Source organism: Guillardia theta, assembly GCF_000315625.1.
Source record: "Guillardia theta CCMP2712 unplaced genomic scaffold GUITHscaffold_37, whole genome shotgun sequence".
NCBI classification, from domain to species: domain Eukaryota; class Cryptophyceae; order Pyrenomonadales; family Geminigeraceae; genus Guillardia; species Guillardia theta.
Genome location: NW_005434637.1, coordinates 60,104 through 78,390, shown reverse-complemented (window position 1 = coordinate 78,390; position 18,287 = coordinate 60,104). Strand labels below are relative to the sequence as shown.

Genomic DNA, 18,287 nt, shown 5'->3' with positions numbered 1-18,287 from the left:
AGAATTACAAACTAGGTACCTAGAAAGCAGATGAGAACAGGACAGCGATGAACATAGAGCATAACGAAGAGATAGATGATATACGAGACATGATAAAGCGATATGAGGGGAAAACATAAGGAACTTATCAGACATGGTGATCTAAAATGAAATAGTTGATGCGATAGGATATCAAAAGATAAAGCTTGACATGGGATTATCATACTTTTTGATGCTTTTCTTGCGCAGCAAACGATGGCATCATTGTTCCTGGATCATCAAGACATTGACAACGACGCTGTTTGCTCCATCAGCGATGAGATAATTTTTGGCCACCATGATTTGGAATTTGAGCATTTTGACAACGAATGTCTTCAACCCTTGCATCAGAAACCTAATGTCGAGGAGCAAGTTTGTCTGTCAGAGTCAGCAGACTGCGGGTGAATTTCAAACATTTCAAGATCAGAATCATGCTGATGTTGATGTTTTCAAACAGCTTGCCACAATGGAACAGATTCGTTCTGCAAGAAATGTTCTCGTCGGAATTCGGTGTGTGTTAATTTTGTTATTGGGTTTTCAAGTGACTTGACGGAGATGTAGAATACGATGGTTCTGAGCATCTCGTCGATACGTTGAAGACAGTGGAAGCTGCCAACACCTGTCCGGTGACATCCAACCGTTGCTGAAATGTTCAAGGTAACGCCGGTATAGGTCTTTGAACCTGCTGCCACGGAACTTTCCGTTCAGATTGAGGATGCAAGCTATGAAAGCGACAGCAATCCTGATAACAGGACACACACACAAGTCTGTCAAGGTATTTCTTTCAAAGTGATACCTGTCACTGTCAAAGATCACCAACACGGGACTGCCAGTGACTCCGCAAGACAAGAGGCGAGCTCGGGCGCTGAGCATCAGCTCCACCTCAAGCCTCTGCTCGAGCACTAGTACAAGTTCCTGGCCTTCCTCCAACGAGCTGCAGGTGACCTGTTGTTCCGAGATGACGAGATGATCTCAAATTGCGACCTACCAGGACATGAACTTTCTCATCGATGAGTACCAAGTGTGCGGTATGCGCTGTGTTTTTGAGCCTTGATTTATGTGAAAGTGCTGTCAGATACAATCCTCTCTACCAACTCGGCCACCAAACTTCCTCTTGCTGGCATCAAGCGACACATCAAGAAGTACGAAGGAGTTTCGGTATCGCTTGTAAATAGTGGATGAGTCAGCACTGAAGCGTCACAACGCCAGATGGTCGCGGCAGAGACTCCGATGGTGGTGGCGAAGCTTTGTGAGATCTTTGTCAAGGAGATGTGCTCGTCAGTCACCAACGTCGAAGAGTCTGAAGTTCAGGTGAGAAGCCGCAAACAATCGCACGTGATGACGTCACTGCAGGCACGACACCTTGCTCAATGCTTCATGAAAGATCATTTTCAGAGGATTTGGCTGAGACTTGCATCGGAGGTACTCGGACGATCAGTATGCTGACCGCGCAATTTGACTTTGTTTTTGCAGGCAAATCAAGAAACGACAGAGAATGTTAAGCTTGTCTCCCTTGAGGTGTGTGTGATCTCAGCGAGTTCAGGCACGAATGACTTTGACCCAACAGGATGACATCATGTCAACTTGGCTGAATTGAAATGTTCAAACACATGACCAGAAGCCCTGAACATAACATGACATGGTGATAAGATTTTGATAACTTTATCTTTCAATCATTTTAATTCATAAGATTCATCAACGTATTATCAATTAATAGATCAGATTGCCTGCATGCGAGGCTCCATTGCCATGGTTGATGCTCATGAAGAAGTCAGCAAAGACAACCGAGATGATAGCCATCAGCTTCATCACGATGTTGAGAGCTGGTCCTGACGTGTCCTTGAAAGGATCTCCCACCGTGTCGCCCACAACCGCAGCAGCATGCACGTTGGATTTCTTGCCTGCATAGACAACGGTCCTGCCGTCTACCGTCCTCACGCCTTCGTCGCCCTGCATGATGCGCTTGTGCCTGGCCGGGTCGGTCTTGGAGAGCTCGTTCAGCCAGTCCTTGAAGGGCCTTTGAGGCTTCTCCTCCCCTCCGAACGCAGTTCCCATCACGACGTGCATCTGCCCATCAGGGATCGAAGTCATCGGCATGATGTACTGCGCGCTCATGGCCGGGGCTCCCATCATCGCCATGCCCGGCATCGGGGCTGCCACAACGGAAGGAGGGATGCTTGGAGGAAAGTAGCTTCCCCTGGCCGCATCAGGCACGACTAGAACCTCGTCTCCGTTGTAGTCGGCAGCTTTCCTCTTGAACTCATCCTCATTGACGTTGGATCCATCTCTGAACATGAACCATCCGTTCAGTCCTCCCTTCTCCGTGAACTTCTTTGCGTTGTCCCATGCTCCTCCTGTGTTGGACATGGAAATAGCAAGCTGCACAGACGAGGACATGGCGCCCGCCAAAAGACCCACCACCGCCTCTACTCCGAAGAGAGAGCCGACGATGATGGGGGAGAGGACGACCAGGGCAGCAGGAGCAATCATCTCCTTCAGCGAGGCGTTTGTGGCAATGGCGATGCACCTCTGGTAGTCGGGCGTCGCCAGCTTCTCTCCAGCTGCACGTTTCTCAGCACGCGTGTCAAAGTCGAGCGAAGCTGTGTCTTTTAGCCCAGGGATCTCCGCCCACTGCCTCGCCACCTCCCGCACCATCGAGTTTGCGGCTTCTCCGACAGATTTCATGGTAAGAGCTGAGAACCAGTACGGGATGTTCGCACCGAAGATGAGGAAAGCGAAGACGACGGCAGACATGAGGTTGACCCCATGCTCGTTGAGCTTGCTGGCTGCCGACATGGAGAAGGAGCATCGAGCAACAAATGCGCCGGTCAAGGAGACGGACACAAGGGCCGCAGACCCGATGGCGAAGCCCTTGCCAATGGCTGCCGTCGTGTTTCCGGCAGCATCAAGAGCATCAGTCTTGTCGCGCACGTTGGGGGGGAACTCGGCCATCTCAGCGATGCCTCCCGCGTTGTCAGAGATGGGACCATACACGTCGATGGTGAGGCACGTTGCGAGGGTCGAGAGCATGCCAAGAGCACCGCAAGCTACGCCATACAAGCCAGTGGTCTTCAAGCAGAAGTATACGGCTCCTGCGATGAGGCCGACGGGGATGATAGAGGAGAGGTACCCGAGAGCGATGCCATAGATGATGTTGGTGGCTGCTCCAGTCTCGCAAGCCTTGGCTACATCGCGAGTAGGCTTGTAGGTGTGCGAGGTGAAGTACTCGGTGATGAAGCCGATGATAGTGCCAGCCCAGATGCCGAACAACACGCAACCGTAGACATTGTCCGAAGTGACAAGACGAGTGACGCCGTCGATGGTCATACTGTTAGGCAGGAAGCCGTCGGTTACAGGGTACATGATGCCAGACATGATTATAGCAGTTCCCAGCAGCTGAATCTTGAGGACCTTCTCGATGTCCGTTTCGCATCGCACAGGCCAGATATCAGTAGCGACGAAGTGCATCACAAGACATGCGCAGATTCCGATGGTGGAGATGTAGAGCGGATACATGAGCGCTGACCATCCAGCCGTGCTGATCTCTCCGATTGCTGCACCCAGCAGCATCGCAGCACAGGAAGCTTCTCCGAGAGAGCCAAACAAGTCGCTTCCCATTCCCGCAACATCACCGACGTTGTCACCGACGTTGTCAGCAATGACCGCAGGGTTGTACGGAGAATCTTCGTCGAGCTTCTTGCCATCTCCCAACCCGATCACTTTCCCAGAGAGGTCCGCTCCGACATCGGCAGCCTTGGTGAAGATTCCTCCTCCTACCCTTCCGAACAAGGCGATCGCCGACCCACCGAGACCGAAGCCAGACACGCACTCGAAGAGCTGAGTGTACTGGATGTACCTCTTGCCATCGATGATGTCTGTGAACACGTCGCGGTAGATCTGGCACAGACCGTATAGAATGATGAGAGCCAGACCACAGTTGGAAAAGCCCATGATCGCTCCCGAGCGGAAGGCAACGTTGAAGGCTGCTGTCCAGCCAGCTCCTCCGTCGGCGAGAGCAGCAACTGTGGTTCTGCCATTTGCAAACACTGCAACCATCATGCCGATATATCCGGACAGGATGGAAGTGAAGGCTCCGACCAGGAAAGAAGCGCAGGTCAGCCCTCCAATCTTCCACTTCCATTCGTACGAGTCTCCCGTCGCAGACAAGGTGGGGATACGCGAAGTGAGGATAAAAACAAGCACCGCAAACAGGATCACGAAGATAGTGCACACTTGGTACTCAGCCCAAAGGAACGCCTTGGCTCCAGCTTGGATGGTCTCGTAACAGTTTTTCAGCTCTTCGAAGGATGCAGCCGATGCTCCCTCCGTCTTGAGGATAGATACTGCCTTGACGCGGAAGAAGAGATACACAGAGAACAAGATCGCAAATCCGGCGGGAATGTAAATCATCAAGGTAGCATCTCTTTCACCGCCAGCCTTTTTGATTTGATCTAGAATCCCTAGTGTCTCAGATGCTGAGACCATCTGCATGCACACAGAAAGTAGCAACCCAAATCGAAGCCCAAGATGTTGTTGCATCTGCCAGAATGGTGAGAAAGAGATCGATGGTGGTAGGAGAAAATTTCAGTGCTAGGCAGGTTTCTTATGTGGAGGAGCGTGTGTATGGCAGATTGGAACATCTTCACTCGAATATTTTCTCATCTACACGCTTGTCGATCACATTCTCAATGCTTTGATCGTATCAAATAATATAGAACTCATATATCATCAAGGACATCATGTACGGCACTGCATCAAACCGCTATGTTCCTCCCTGCCTCCCTGCAAGCCAACAATGTCCTCAACCTACTCTCCTCGCCTGGTTCGCCCTTATCCGTACCCCTTTCTGACCACGTGAACCCTACCCCCAATGATCTACACAACTACACCACCCCCATTTGCTAGAAATCCACTTTCTGGATAGGACCACTACCCCCTATTGGCTCGAGAGATGAACGGGTGTAAGCCTACCCCATCATTCTCCAAAAGCCTCCCACTCTACCCTACCCCTCCAATTACCGCTACCCTACCACCTGAGATAAAGACGTTACGGTCTTGTGCTCACGTGCTGACGGGTTTGCTAATTTGAAACTTTGAATTCTCTACCCGTCTATATACCATTCAGAGAAGGGGTGCTCATGAGGTACATTGACCACCCTACCCACTCATATCACTCGGCAGTTAGACCCCTATCAAGATAGCTTATGGGAAAACGATGCTTTTCGTGACCTCTAAAGCACGTGAAACAAATTTTTGACCAATTCTTTTTTTTACTACCACTTAGTCCGACGCGCGGAGGCCCGGAGGTTCCGAAGATACCACCCTCTATATCCCGCCGTACCGTACCATACCGTACCCTACCGTACCGTACCCTACCGTACAGTACCGTACCGTACCCATACCCCCATGTGAGTCTCCCTGGGACCCTTTTGCGCTGAAGTTGACAACCATGATTGACTCCCGCGCCGCCGTCGCTGGTCCCCAACTCGGATTCGGTCAGTCACGTGCCCGGCGGTGGCACGGGCAGGCCGCAGTGAGTGAGAGTCTGCCCGGCGCCGCGGCCGTACGGTAGTACGGACCCCCGTGTGGCCCGGCCGTCGCACCCCGGGCCGGCCTGGTCGGGCAGTGTGACGTGGGCGCTGGCACCGCAGTGACACTCACACCGATGATCGTGCGTTGTGCAGTCGGGGTCTAGTATATAATGATTAGGGCCCTGCACACGTGCAAGGCGAGCGCAACAACCTGCGCTTCTGACTGCCGTGTTAGTATAGTGGTCAGTATCCCCGCCTGTCACGCGGGAGACCTGGGTTCAATTCCCAGACGCGGCGACCCTTAGGGTGGTCCTTCCTGAATCAAGGAAGTCTCTTTTTATGTGAGCTCACATAAGTTCTTTTTATGTGTGTGTAAAACTTAAAACGAAACCTTGCTCCCTCGTTTCCTCTCCTTGCTTCTCTTGTCTTCCTTCAGCCGTTCTTGACCTCATGCCACGAACCTTGGAACACCATGGCTTGTATTTCCATCCCTTCGAGCTTGTCAGCACTGCTCTGTGGGACAAGTATGAAAATCACAAGTTTGTAAAGAGTGTCGAGGTTATCATACTGCGCAAGTATAGACCAATTCTGTTGAAACATATCTGTGCAGGTGCTATCTCGAAAGATTGACGGCCATGGGCGACTGTGCAGTATCAGGTTGCTCACGATGGAAGGGAAACTGCCGTCGTATATAAGACCTTTTTTTGGATCCAAGTAATGCTTCGGTTGTATTGTCAGAGTGGCTCACTACCTGCATCCACCCAGGCCTTTATATCTGCTGGAAGAGGTTGTTGTGGACGCGAAGAAGAGATCGATGGATGTCAAGACATCGAACATCAACTTTACCAGCATCCTTGGTTGCTCCAGCCTGTCCAAGTACCACTCAAGCCGAGAGAGCTTCTTTCAAACAGCTTACACCATCAATGTAAGCGCTGAGGCGTTTCCGAGGCATGCAGCAGAAACAACAACGGAAGGTGACCGTATTCTCGGTTAATCTGCATGCCACTTGTCTCTTCTTACTTTGCTTGCTCGCAGCAGCTCCTGCCAAAGGGTCTTGGTTTGGTATAGGAGAGAAAATCGAGTCGTTTGCTGCCAGCAAGCTCCTCGGAAACGTGAAGGAGGGCGAGGATGTGATCAATGGAATAATTGAAAGAATCAAGGGGAACTGCAAGAGCATCCAAAACAAGTCGTGGTTCTGTTCGAACTTTAATCCTCCACAGTCATAGATATTAAAGTTTCTTTGGCCTGTCTGTTTGCATTTTTCGCTTTACAGAAGAATTTCCTAATGCTTCAACCCAATCGGACGATAGACCACTCGCTGGCCGCCGGTCTCTTCCGTCTCCTTCGTGCTGCCGTTGCTGCTGTGAGATGGAAAGTTGATGATCCTGGGAGGTGCATGGGCCTCTTGCGCCATGTGCAGCGCATGAGCAGGTTGGACTCCAGCTTCTTCCGAGTTGTTGGCAGTGCCTGAAGGAGGCTCCGCCTCAGCATGCGCCATCGACTTGTTCGAAACCATCTTCTGCTTGACTGTTCCTGAGATATCATGGTCCTCAATCATGTGCTTGATGGCTTTGTTCCCAGCTTGCTTGGCGTACTTGATCAATGCATGCTTCATATCCTTGGGGATTTGTCGAGCTATCTGTCCTTCTGCAACCTTGTAGACTTTCCGTGCCTGCTGGAATTCGGGACTTGTCGGGTTTGGAGGAGAATGCTCGATCCCCTGCAGGTGACTTGTTGCCAGCAGGTTGCTCCAGAGGCCGACGCATGTGACAGCGACACCAAAGCATGAGGTAAGCAGACAAGCTGCCAACATGCGATTGCTGACTTGCCAGTGGAAGGTCTGCAAGTAGAACAGAGGAGGGAGGAAGAAGGTGATGAGAGAAAACGTTATGGAGCCCAATATGGAAAGGAAGTGACCAAAATGGGGGAAAATAATAGCAACCCAGGCACCGCCAAGGACAGCGCAAACCTTCAAGACCATCCAGAACTTTTCTTTCCACTCCAGATACGACATGTCGTGGAAGTAGCGTAGGGTAACGGCGTCGTAAATGCTCCTCGAGATAGAGCTCTCCGAGATAGCCTTCAACACTTCCCCAGCTGGCATGAATTGGAGGGGGTAAGACAGAGATATGACCAGGCAGAGCAGCGCCTTTACCATGAGCCCGGTTGTTCCCAACACGTTCAAAACAATCACACTCTTCGTGTTATCACCATAAAGCCAATATCCCATCACGCCGAATGCCAGGAAGCAAGAAACTAGACAAATCTGTGCTCTATCGAATGCAGTCTCAAACCGTTCTGGGGTTGCCATTGAATTTTCGATCGCTAGAACCATGGGAATGCCCTCTACAGCAAAGACTGCAATCCCCAGGAAGATTGGAAACGTCTCCCAATGCGTTCCAACTCTGACGCTGCAGAATACTTTCACTTCTACCTCCCCGCACACGTGATCATGTAAAAGGCCGTAAAAGATGATTGTGATAACGGCTGTGATGTGAGCTATCTGTGCTGTGAATAAAAGAGGAGCATAAGTCTTGAGCTCCTTCATCTGCACCAGGAAAGAGAAAAGCACCGCCCAGCACAGTGCGAGGGGGATGAAAGGTGATTCGCTCTCCTGCAGGATGCCAAAGCCAGCACTTGACTCCTCCAGCAGCGAGGAGGTGGTGAGAGCGAGGAAGATAGTGTACGCGATGCAGTTTCCCACCTGACAACAGATGATGACAGCGCTTGCGACCGCCAGGCCAGGCCAACCCCAGCACAGGTAGGCGATGTCTGGGATCCCAAGCACGCTGTTGGTTCCACTCTGCAATTTTCTCTTGTTCCAGACCAGAAGCTTAGTAGAGAAATTGGTAATTTTGGCGATGATGCAGATTGCAATCATCCCTGGAACCATGCCCGACTTTGAAAACGCGTAGGGTAGACTCAACATGCCAATTCCGAACGAGCTCTTGAACAATATCATGGTTGCTTGCCATTCTGATATCTTGACATCACCGACATTTTCTTCTAGTAAGTCAGTCGCAATCCTCATCCTATCTGACTTATGAGGATCTGGGTGACTCCGAAAATGCCCATTGACAAGCTGAGAGAAGCGCCTCGAAAATGATGTCAACCATGTGTCACCTGTCTTGTCACCTCCCAGCTCAGAAAATCCTGTTCCAGTCTCATCTACAAACTCAGTTGCTGCCGCCGACGCCGTCCATGCGAACAAGGGCATGGTTGCCCGAGCAATGAACTCAACACAAGTCTGTCAACGACAAGTCAGTGGCATCACAATAGATCCTTCTGAAATTGCTCCCCGTTTACCAAACTCACCAGAAGACAACAGAAATACCATCAGACGCACAGGTAGGATGAACAAGTAGGGCAACAGGAGCAACATTGATCCATCCAGTATGAAGGGCAAGAGCAGTGTTTCTAAATCACAATTCCACTGGTCACACTAGAAGGAATGTCAACGTGTGGAGGTTCAATTGATGTGCATTCAAGAAAAAACTTGAGGAACAAGTATATTTCACTTTTGCATTGGAGAGAGATGAATGATGAAAGAATGATAATTCAAAATTGGGAATCATATATCTACGGGAATGAATGGTGGAAAAGTCAATCAGCATCACGTTGCCGATGCGCCAAGTACAATCATATTCGTAATCATATTATCATGTTCATAAGCATGTTCATAATCATGTTCATAAGCATGTTCATAATCGTTTTCACAATCTTGTTCATGACCATCGATGACCATGATGACTACAACAATGACCATGAAGAAGCAACGATGTGCAGGGCGACATAGATCCCGAAATGACAGTATTGAGTGTACAGGGGTAGGTCGTGCACAAAGTGTGAGGGGTAGAGAGAAACACGGGGGTAGTCGGTGGTTCTAAATGGGGTGAAATTTCAAGAGATAGCAACAATATGCCAGGGTAGGTAGTGAAAATGGGGGAGTATTATTGAGTAATCATTTCGTGGTAGATGATACGGGGTCTCGATACTCTCACAGAGTCAGCCTCACCGTGGGCCGGCCCGACCGTCAGGCTTGACTCAGTGACCGGTCGGACCGGTGTACTCAGTCAGTGACTGGGTGCGCGGCCATGGCATGACGCACGGCCAGATCCGATTGTCCGAGTCTCGGAGTCAGCGGGCATGTGATCCGACGGTCACGAGTTGTAAACGAAGTTTCCGGCCCTGGCAGGATCTTTCAGGCTTTCGCCCCGGCGGCCGGAGTCGGGCCGGCGTCATGAACTTGACGCCTGTCAGTGTACGGCGGTAATCCTATTATTCCTATTATAAAATTTGTTGATTGGAAATTGATGATTGCCCAGTCTCAGGCGGCCTGACCGGCGTCTCTCAACTTGCCTTCCGATCGGACCGTTCGGCCCGCCGGGCCGGGAACTCAGTTCACCGTGCCGGTGAAACCGTGGCTGTACGGTAGTAACTGAAGTACCAGTAGTTTAACTTAACTTTGAGTAAAGTGAAAACCAGTAGGTCAGGCGTTCGATGCAGCACCCAGGGGAGACCCGTCATCGCCGCAATGGATCAGTTGAGGCTGAGGTGGAGAAAGACAGTAGAAGCTGTTGAGACCCCCGACGGCCGACTGACTGACTGACTGGCTGACTGACTGAGCCGTTCCTCCTGACTCAGTGAGGCTCCCGACTCCAAGTTCCTGCTCCCTAGTCACGGTCCCGGCAATAGACAGCAGAAGAGATTCAGAAACAGCGATGCGGGTAATGCCTCGTGACTGCAAGATATGTTTGTTCTTCATTCTCTGCGCTCTTCCGAGACCCATTCGCGGACAAACAACACAGGCAACTTCCCAACAAGTGACCTGCCAAACCAGCGTTGATCCATTGCCCAAAGGACAAGCAAAGACATACTTCTGCTGTGAGTCCAGCTATTGGCTCCAATCTTCACTATCGTATTGAAAAACTTGCCAGGCAAGAACGTAGACTGGTCGTCATCCTGGTGTAAGCAGGCTGATTGTTTTGGTCCGGGATGCAGCATATCAAACCAAAGTTCGGTGAGTTTGGTCCCCGCATGTACTGCTGTCTCATACCTCAAAGTGTCCAAGTCTCGATTCGTGTCTGTGCAAAGGACGATTCAGCTATCGGTCCAAGTCGTCCTGTAGTGTGGTACTCTCAGCTGCGAACCACCTCGTCACCATCTGATTTGTTTGTCTCTTTTCCAGTTATCGTCCTGCTCAGATGCGCAAGCTGCCTTCCTTGAAGCAGAGAGTAATGCTGCAACCTTTCGCTGGTTAGAGAGATGTGATAACAAGGTGTACAGAACAAGTGCTTGCCATAACTGGCTATAAGAGCAGCGACTTGGAGGGATGCAATGACGCAATAATTAATGTGGTACCGAAAGACAATCAAAATTTCAAGAAAGATGTGTTTGTAATTTGACTTTTTCCATAGATCTGTGCGTATTTCTTCCCAAGATGTGTCCACGACCTGTATGAATTTCTCCAGATATGTTACAGGACTTGTCAAAACATGTATTCGAAATGTTCAAAACCAAACGGTTGCCAAGAGGTGCGTGGGAAAGAATCTCATGGGATCAAGCTGAATGAGGGCAGGGTTCAAATGTTACTCTCCTCGACAAGTTCGGAAATCCTGTGCTTGACTCCCGTGGTCAAGTGGTGCAGGTTGGTCATCAAATCCCCATTCACAAGTTTCAGTTGTAACTGCTTTTCGAAGGCTGCATGTCAAAATGGGACATACCCCATGCAGAATTATTCGGTAGCAATCTCAGCAACAAGGGTAAAGCTGTGGTTGGTTAGATCACACTCTTACGCTGTAATAGAGAGCGATGTACTTGGAAAGCATGTTGCAACGGATTGTTAGAGGTCCTTCTCGCCGACTCCAAGGCTTTGTGGATGGGCGGTGATGCTTCAATCCTTCTTTAACGGTCATATGCTGAATGGACTATCGCAGGTACTTCGAGTTTGAGCCTGGGCAGATCAAATTATCTGACTTCACCAAAGTTGGGTCTCGCTGTGACACGTGAGGACGGCGATCTTGCAGAGGGCGAGGATGTGCTGAGTTGGATGGCAGATGCCTGACGGAAGCGGAGGTGTTGGCTGGCTACACTTGTGACCCTAAAGCTGCTGCTTCGACCTTCGCATACCAGAGGTCAGCTCCGACCTTTGAAATCTTGAGGTGTTGACGCACGATGCTAGCTGGGATTGCGCCTACAACACTAGATACAAGAGAGGCGATTGCACGAGTAGTTCAAATTCATTGTCGACAATCAAGTTCCTCGTCTACTGCCTGCCTTTGATATTGTTGGGTTACAACCTGAGGTCCTGGTTTGTTGGGTGAAGTGAGCTCAAACAAGGTGTGATGTATATTATTGTATCCGAATTTTACTATTAAGACCACACAGTCCATTACAAACAAGAAATATATGCTCAAAATTGGGACAAAAACAATATGATATTATTCTTTGATTTTCTATTTTGGATTTTCAAGGTAGCCGAGCTCGTACAATGACAGTTGAGTCATACCAACAATCACCGGGTTCCATACGATGAGATATCGGACTGCATCCAGTAGGTTCGCCCACATCAAGTTTTGGGTTTCCCATGGATTTCGAAACATGGCTCGAAGTGAGACTTTCTCGCTGCAGAACGGGCAGATATCTTTCTTGCCAATGATAGTCCATCCTCGAATGCAGAAATCATGAAAGGAGTGTCCACAACTCAGATTGACAGTCCTCTCAGCCGTTTCTGTCGCGTTGATCCTCTGGCTCTGTTGACACTCTCAGTCCTATCAGAACAGTTCCTCGTACTCCACCTGGATCGACGAGTTCATCAGAGCCCAGTTGTAGTTGAGCGCATCTCCGCATAGCAGACAGACGGTGGGGTCGTAACCCCGGGAGGGCATGCTGCCCTTCCTGCCGTACCCCATGCTGGCAGCCATCCGGTCGGTGCACATCTCCGAGCAGTCTCGGGACAGCACTCCGAAGTAAAGCCCGAAGAAAAACAACATGCCCCCCACATACACCACCTGCACTTCCACCCCGAAAATCGCTGGAATCTGCGGTACGAAGGAGCATGAGTGGTTGAGGAGTTGAGAGGGAGCATATTTCACTTGGAGGAACTCCGATAAGATGAGCAAATATCCCACAACACCCGAGGAGTAGCAGAGCTGTGTTCGGTGAGGGTAGAAAACTTTAGAAACATCTCACCTTGAAAGCATAATAGAAATACGAATAAACAAGCCGAGGTGTTCGATCAGGAATCGGTCGCCTTGTAGCTTTGTACCTTGATAGAGCAGAAATCAAAACCCTGACTCTAAGCTGTTGCCTCAAAGCACACATGATATATGCTGACGATAGTGTCCAAATAGCCCAACAACTGAAGACATGTTAAAATTTCGAAGAGCGACGAAGAAAGAGATGTACGTCAAGAGTTTCCAAAAATGCAGAGAAGAGGCAAAGAGGAAGCTGTGAAAGGTTTAAATGATCGCAGATAGCAACAAGGTGCACTTACGGAATCAACCATAATCCTAACAAAGTAACCTGCGTATACAAAGATGGGTGAGAATGTTTGTCTCAACTTTGTACATCGCAACTTGAACCTGCTGATAGCTTCGATAATGCCTTTTCTTCCAATATACAAGCATCAATTGCGCAAAAATCATGAGGGTGAACAGCGTGAAGAAGATCTGTATGAATCTAGTCAGGTGGTTTACACGGGAGCGAATGTTGTACAATCATCGCTCTTCTCTCTTCCTCTGGATTTATCTTTTTGTGCATCATACGATCACTGCGATGCACTTCGATGTGAATATCGCCATGACGCCGACTGTAGGATCCAAATGCAATCGACAGAGAATAAGTATATGATCAGGAAATTTGCACATCCCACAATTCACACTCACTTGATATGGCTCGGGTGGATAGAAGAATTATGGATATTCTGATTCATTGCATGTAAAATAATTGTTCTGTTTGAAAAGAGTCAATGCATAATAGTTTGAGAGAACTTCATTGCCTCCTGTCCATCTCTCCCTGCCTGATCCTCTTCCCCTCTCCATCTCCCGATCCCTGTCTGTCTGTCTGTCTGTCTGTCTGTCTTTCTGTCTTTCTGTCTGTCTGTCTGTCTGTCTGTCTGTCTGTCTGTCTGTCTGTCTGTCTGTCTGTCTGTCTGTCTGTCTGTCTGTCTGTCTGTCTTTCTTTCTTTCTTTCTTTCTTTCTTTCTTTCTTTCTGTCTGTCTGTCTGTCTGTCTGTCTGTCTGTCTGTCTGTCTGTCTGTCTGTCTGTCTGTCTGTCTGTCTGTCTGTCTGTCTGTCTGTCTGTCTGTCTGTCTGTCTGTCTGTCTTCTCCCTCCCTCCTTCTTCTCACTCCTTCTTCCCTTCATTGCGCTTCTGCACACATCACCACGTAACCTCCCCGATCCCACACTCGCGTCCCCCATCCCCCAACTGACCTAGAACCCTCGTCCCCTCACTGGTCCCCTCAAAACCCAACGGGGTCAGCAACGGGGTCCCCAAAATGCAACCACCGACTAGTCGTGATGCTCAACGCTGTGCTGCTGCCCCCGCAACTTGCCGCTTGAATCTCCATCCTCTCGCTGTCTGTTTCATCTGTTTCTGCTCTTCTTGTTTCTTGTCTCTTCTTCCCTCTCCATGTCATGCATCTTGTCTCTTCTTCCTTCTCCATGTCATTCATCACTGCTTCTCCTTATCCACCCCTGCGTCCTCCTCTGCTGCGTGTTTGAATTTGGTTCTGCAGTTTTAGCTCCATGTGCTTGTCGAGTCAGCAATGCATATCATAATTCTTGATTGTGTACAAATTCATTTCCGATTCTATCTTGGCAATGGCATCAACTTCACCCGATCTGACTTGGTTTCTATTCACGTTATTTTGAAGCTGACGCTCGTCGCAGAGCGAATAGCAAGGGAGAAATGACAGACCAAAGAGAATCGAGTGATCCTCCTGAGGGAGCAGGAGCACCGAAGAATGAAACATTCCAGCAGCTGATCGACCATGGATGGCAATCAAGCGGCTCCCTCCGGCGCTTTTTGCCAACAGTCCCCGCGATAGATTCGACGGAGGATCCAAACAGCATGGGATTCCCGCAGGCCATCTCCCTTTCAGCAAAAGATGTGCACGTCAGTGACGTTGAGTCTTTCGCTCGCATGTCAAGTCACGGAGCGAGTGAGGCAAGTTGCTCGACCACCTCTTCTTATGAGAAGACGCTGGTGTGGGGAGCGCCGATGAGTCATTATGAACATGTCGATAGCCATTCAGCCCACAGAGCTGAAAGGCATCGTGGAATGCGAACAGACCAGGCAGCTGAATCTGATCCTGCGGCCCACGCGCAACTTCAAAAGGAACTTCGAGCGAAAGAGAATTGGGATACTATGATCTCGGAGGTGGCGCGAAAGATGATGGCGAACGGAGGATTAGGGAGGAAGATTTGCATCAACAGCGGGGGGATGGTATGCATAACGTATGAGAAGTACCTGCGTCGCTATCCGGGAACATTGCTTTCAGATATGATCAGGAATCCCAATCACGATCTATTCCGCAAAGGTTTCATATTTCTTGATCGGCATCCGTTTGCTGCTGTCGAGATCGTCAACTCCTACCGCGATGGTTTCATTCCAGTCAAACCTCCTCACATTGCTTCAGAAGTCTGGCAGAATGAGCTCTTGTACTTCAAGATGCACGAGGCAGATCCGCCCATCCCGGGTTTGGATGGATTCTTGGCCCTGTACCGACAATCTTTCAACAGCGAGGAAGATGGAAGACCTTCTGCTGGGTTCCGGGCAACTTTGTATGCGTTGCTGGAAGAGCCCAAGTCGAGCACTCTTGCCTGGTTCATCTCGATGACGTCCTTGATCCTGGTCGTGGCGTCTGTGGTGGTCTTGTGCGTCGAGACTCTTCCGCAGTTGGCAAAGAACGACCAGCTGCAGTCAACCTTCGAGTTTGTGGACGTCGGTTTCGTCTCAGCCTTCACTTTTGAGTATCTCTCACGGCTCTTAGTGAACCAGAACAAGAGGAAGTTCGTGTTTCGCCCACTGAACATAATCGATCTCTTGTCCATCCTTCCAACCTGGATCACCTTGATTTTCCCAGCAGCAGAAGCATCAAAGGTCTTGAAAGGTTTTGCATGCAAACTCTCACAGTTGTCCGCCTGATACTGGATCGATGCAGTGCTGAGGATTCTCCGAGTCTTCAAGCTTGCAAGGCACTCAGACGGGCTTCAAGTAATCCTCAAAAACTTTCTATGTTTGCACATCTTTGATTCCTATCATCAGGTTCTCGGCAAGACAGCCATTGCAGCAAGGAATGAACTTAGCCAGGTCCAATGCTTGGATCTGTCGTGTTCATGAAACTGAGGATGTGCTTCGAAAGGCCCTTTTTTGCTTCATCATATTGGTCATCTTGTTTGCAGCAATTGTTTTTTATGCTGGTACATCCCTTAGTTTTGCCTTCTATGCATGAAACATTCTCGCAGAGGACAATGCTGCGAATCCATACGGAGAGCCATTTCTGTCGATCCCTCACAGGTGAGCTATAGGGAGAGGAGGGGATACTTTTGAAGCTCATCTCGCCTGCAGTATGTGGTGGGCTGTCATAACCCTCTGCACTATCGGTTACGGGGACATGACTCCTGTCACTGACACTGGAAGATTGTTTGGGAGGTGAAGATAGTTTGCAACAAACTCCATGTATTGCTAACTCTTCCTCTCAGCATGGCGTGCGTTGCTGGGGTTGTTATGGTTGCTTTGCCGATCTCTGTGATCAGCTCGACATTTCAAGTCAGTGCTTCTTTGACCCAAGTAGCTCTGAAGCTGATGTGCTGCAAACAGGAAAAGTACGCCGAGCATATGGAGAAGCAGAAGATTGAGGTTCCTTTCAAGATTCAGTGCTTCACTCCTTGGCCCCCTTTCTACTTTCTTGACCTTTACCCTTTCCTTCTGAAAATTTTGGCCGACTTGAACCGGTGGAGCAGGAGGCACGACATTTGAGAGAGAAAGAGTCATACAAGAAAGCGCTGCCTACATGGAGGCTCTTGTTCAAGATGAGAGGGGTAACTTCTTCTTCCTTTCATGCATGAAGCTGACTTGAAGCAGGTGGGATCCATGAGAAACCTTGTTCCAAGTCGATCCTTGTCCAATCAATCTATCTCCCTCTCATCGTCACAGTGAGCAGGGAAAACCTTCAAAGCATGTCGACACAAGATGAACATATGAGTGTATTTTGAATATATCAAGTCTCAATCTGTGTCAACTACGTAACCATGAACGTTACACCAGCTTGAGGTTTGATTCTTTGAAATGTCCAAAAAGCCGTTGACACGGAGCATCAGCATAGCTCAGCAAAGAGATGATCTGAAATGCAACACCACACAAGCATATGATCCCTTCACATGCTCCACGGTTCTCATCAATCAAAGGTTTGATCAGACAGCTTTCATATCAAGATCTTCATCTGGAGCTGTTCACGAGTCACTAGCAGGCAAGGTCATGAAACATCAGCATCTTACTTGTGTTGTGCCAAATCGCCATAATGGAAGCCCAGAAGGCGCCCATGGCAAAGTACAGAAAGGGGCTGATGTTTTGCCAGCCAAACATCTGACACCCAATGGTTACAAGGCAGCAACAATGCTTGTCAAGGATGCCATACTCAACGCCAACATCATCAAGTAGGGTATTCATGCAAATGCTTACATCTATGAAGCGACGGAATCCGCTCACCGACGTCTCATCCCAAGACACTTTGGCAAGAAGAAGATGAGCAGAAGACTGCCTGATGCTCACAGAAAGACAGACCTGATGATTGAGTAGGAGCTGGGGCAGGAGCTGGAGGGGCTGAGAAGGAAGGAGCTGCCACAGGAGGGGAGAAACTCGGAACGGGTGCTTTGGGTGGACTGCTGCGATTGTAGGTGCCAGTCAGACAGAGTTTGAAGGGGACGAGAAAAGGAAACAGATATGTGCCAGCCTCATCTACATGTATAAAGACCTGAAAGCAGGAGGAGGATCCATCTCTGCAACTGGTGCTGGTGGGATGTTGTAGGATTGCGCTGTTTTGAGATCAGTGTGCTTGCCTCAAGGGCACACGATACCTGACGGCGTGTCCCAATCAACTTGCTGAGACGCAGGAGAAGTGTACGATCTGCCATCAATCAAAGCCGCTGATCAAACATCGTTCCCACTCAAAACTTGACGGGCTCACGGTATCGAAGGTGAGGGGTTGGGCTCGAATCCAGAAACCCCATCAGTGCCACCTCTCAGTCGGAGATAAGCTGCGTTAAGAAGGTAAGTGGTAGAGAGTGAGAGAAGTCTAAACACAAAGCCGAAATGCTTCACCTTTAGGACAGCGGCGACTGATACAGTTAAAAGGTGAGTGGTCAATAGACTGCACACTGGTGTAACAAGCCTTCAGTGAGGATAGTATAAAGATTGCCCGACAACAACTTTGAGGGCTGTGCAAACAACAAGCTGGAGAGTGTGCGTGCTTGCTGTGAGATCGAGTAGGGAGTTGGAGAAGTTAGGGGATGGAAGAGAGATGGGGTGTGGAGCAGAATATTGTCATGTAGATTTGGAGGAGGATAGAGATGAGAGCAGAGGTGGAACAGGGAGAGGAGAAGGAGCAGGAGCAGGATGAGGAGGAGCAGGAGCAGGAACAGGAGCAGGAGCAGGAGCAGGAGCAGGAGCAGGAGCAGGAGCAGGAGCAGGAGCAGGAGCAGGAGCAGGAGCAGGGAAGAGCAGCAGAGCGATA

At 49.6% G+C, this 18,287-nt stretch overlaps 8 protein-coding genes and 1 non-coding gene across 9 annotated transcripts; 5 read left to right on the top strand and 4 right to left on the bottom strand.

The window, feature by feature from the left end:
- Positions 1–484: 484 nt before the first annotated feature.
- Positions 485–1,590, top strand: GUITHDRAFT_139243 (hypothetical protein; the record flags this gene model as incomplete). Its single annotated transcript, XM_005831873.1, has 8 exons — positions 485–528; positions 727–793; positions 830–958; positions 1,010–1,046; positions 1,094–1,176; positions 1,228–1,329; positions 1,372–1,440; positions 1,492–1,590. 8 exons carry the CDS (start codon positions 485–487, stop codon positions 1,588–1,590), a joined length of 630 nt encoding a protein of 209 aa, XP_005831930.1.
- A 138-nt stretch (positions 1,591–1,728) lies between these two features.
- On the bottom strand, positions 1,729–4,428 carry GUITHDRAFT_157894 (hypothetical protein; the record flags this gene model as incomplete). Its single annotated transcript, XM_005831872.1, has 2 exons — positions 1,729–1,936; positions 2,318–4,428. 2 exons carry the CDS (start codon positions 4,426–4,428, stop codon positions 1,729–1,731), a joined length of 2,319 nt encoding a protein of 772 aa, XP_005831929.1.
- Positions 4,429–5,774: 1,346 nt separating this feature from the next.
- Positions 5,775–5,846, top strand: GUITHDRAFT_t52. Its single transcript has one exon. It is a non-coding gene; the product is annotated as a tRNA-Asp (tRNA).
- A 153-nt stretch (positions 5,847–5,999) lies between these two features.
- Positions 6,000–6,775, top strand: GUITHDRAFT_139241 (hypothetical protein; the record flags this gene model as incomplete). The annotated part of the gene is made up of 4 exons (XM_005831871.1): positions 6,000–6,107; positions 6,160–6,206; positions 6,315–6,523; positions 6,585–6,775. 4 exons carry the CDS (start codon positions 6,000–6,002, stop codon positions 6,773–6,775), a joined length of 555 nt encoding a protein of 184 aa, XP_005831928.1.
- A 515-nt stretch (positions 6,776–7,290) lies between these two features.
- On the bottom strand, positions 7,291–8,505 carry GUITHDRAFT_39743 (hypothetical protein; the record flags this gene model as incomplete). The annotated part of the gene is made up of 2 exons (XM_005831870.1): positions 7,291–7,548; positions 7,639–8,505. Coding segments are annotated over 2 exons (1,125 nt in total), but the record flags the coding sequence as incomplete, so codon positions are not given.
- A 2,462-nt stretch (positions 8,506–10,967) lies between these two features.
- Positions 10,968–11,755, top strand: GUITHDRAFT_152808 (hypothetical protein; the record flags this gene model as incomplete). Its single annotated transcript, XM_005831869.1, has 7 exons — positions 10,968–11,083; positions 11,128–11,196; positions 11,249–11,311; positions 11,355–11,434; positions 11,486–11,554; positions 11,606–11,683; positions 11,731–11,755. Coding segments are annotated over exons 1-6 (368 nt in total), but the record flags the coding sequence as incomplete, so codon positions are not given.
- A 249-nt stretch (positions 11,756–12,004) lies between these two features.
- On the bottom strand, positions 12,005–12,998 carry GUITHDRAFT_163384 (hypothetical protein; the record flags this gene model as incomplete). The annotated part of the gene is made up of 6 exons (XM_005831868.1): positions 12,957–12,998; positions 12,871–12,909; positions 12,741–12,816; positions 12,644–12,700; positions 12,347–12,589; positions 12,005–12,301 (listed from the first exon to the last, which is right to left on the bottom strand). Coding segments are annotated over exons 2-6 (675 nt in total). The 5' UTR covers positions 12,873–12,909; positions 12,957–12,998.
- A 1,625-nt stretch (positions 12,999–14,623) lies between these two features.
- Positions 14,624–16,714, top strand: GUITHDRAFT_108990 (hypothetical protein; the record flags this gene model as incomplete). Its single annotated transcript, XM_005831867.1, has 9 exons — positions 14,624–15,665; positions 15,717–15,769; positions 15,821–15,865; positions 15,918–15,975; positions 16,021–16,072; positions 16,124–16,207; positions 16,258–16,324; positions 16,376–16,414; positions 16,640–16,714. The coding sequence occupies 9 exons, from the start codon at positions 14,624–14,626 to the stop codon at positions 16,712–16,714; spliced, it is 1,515 nt and encodes a 504-aa protein (XP_005831924.1).
- Positions 16,715–16,765: 51 nt separating this feature from the next.
- GUITHDRAFT_152807 (hypothetical protein) lies at positions 16,766–17,933 on the bottom strand (the record flags this gene model as incomplete). Its single annotated transcript, XM_005831866.1, has 8 exons — positions 16,766–17,003; positions 17,053–17,140; positions 17,237–17,283; positions 17,339–17,439; positions 17,529–17,589; positions 17,632–17,681; positions 17,742–17,811; positions 17,876–17,933. Coding segments are annotated over 8 exons (510 nt in total), but the record flags the coding sequence as incomplete, so codon positions are not given.
- Positions 17,934–18,287: the final 354 nt, after the last annotated feature.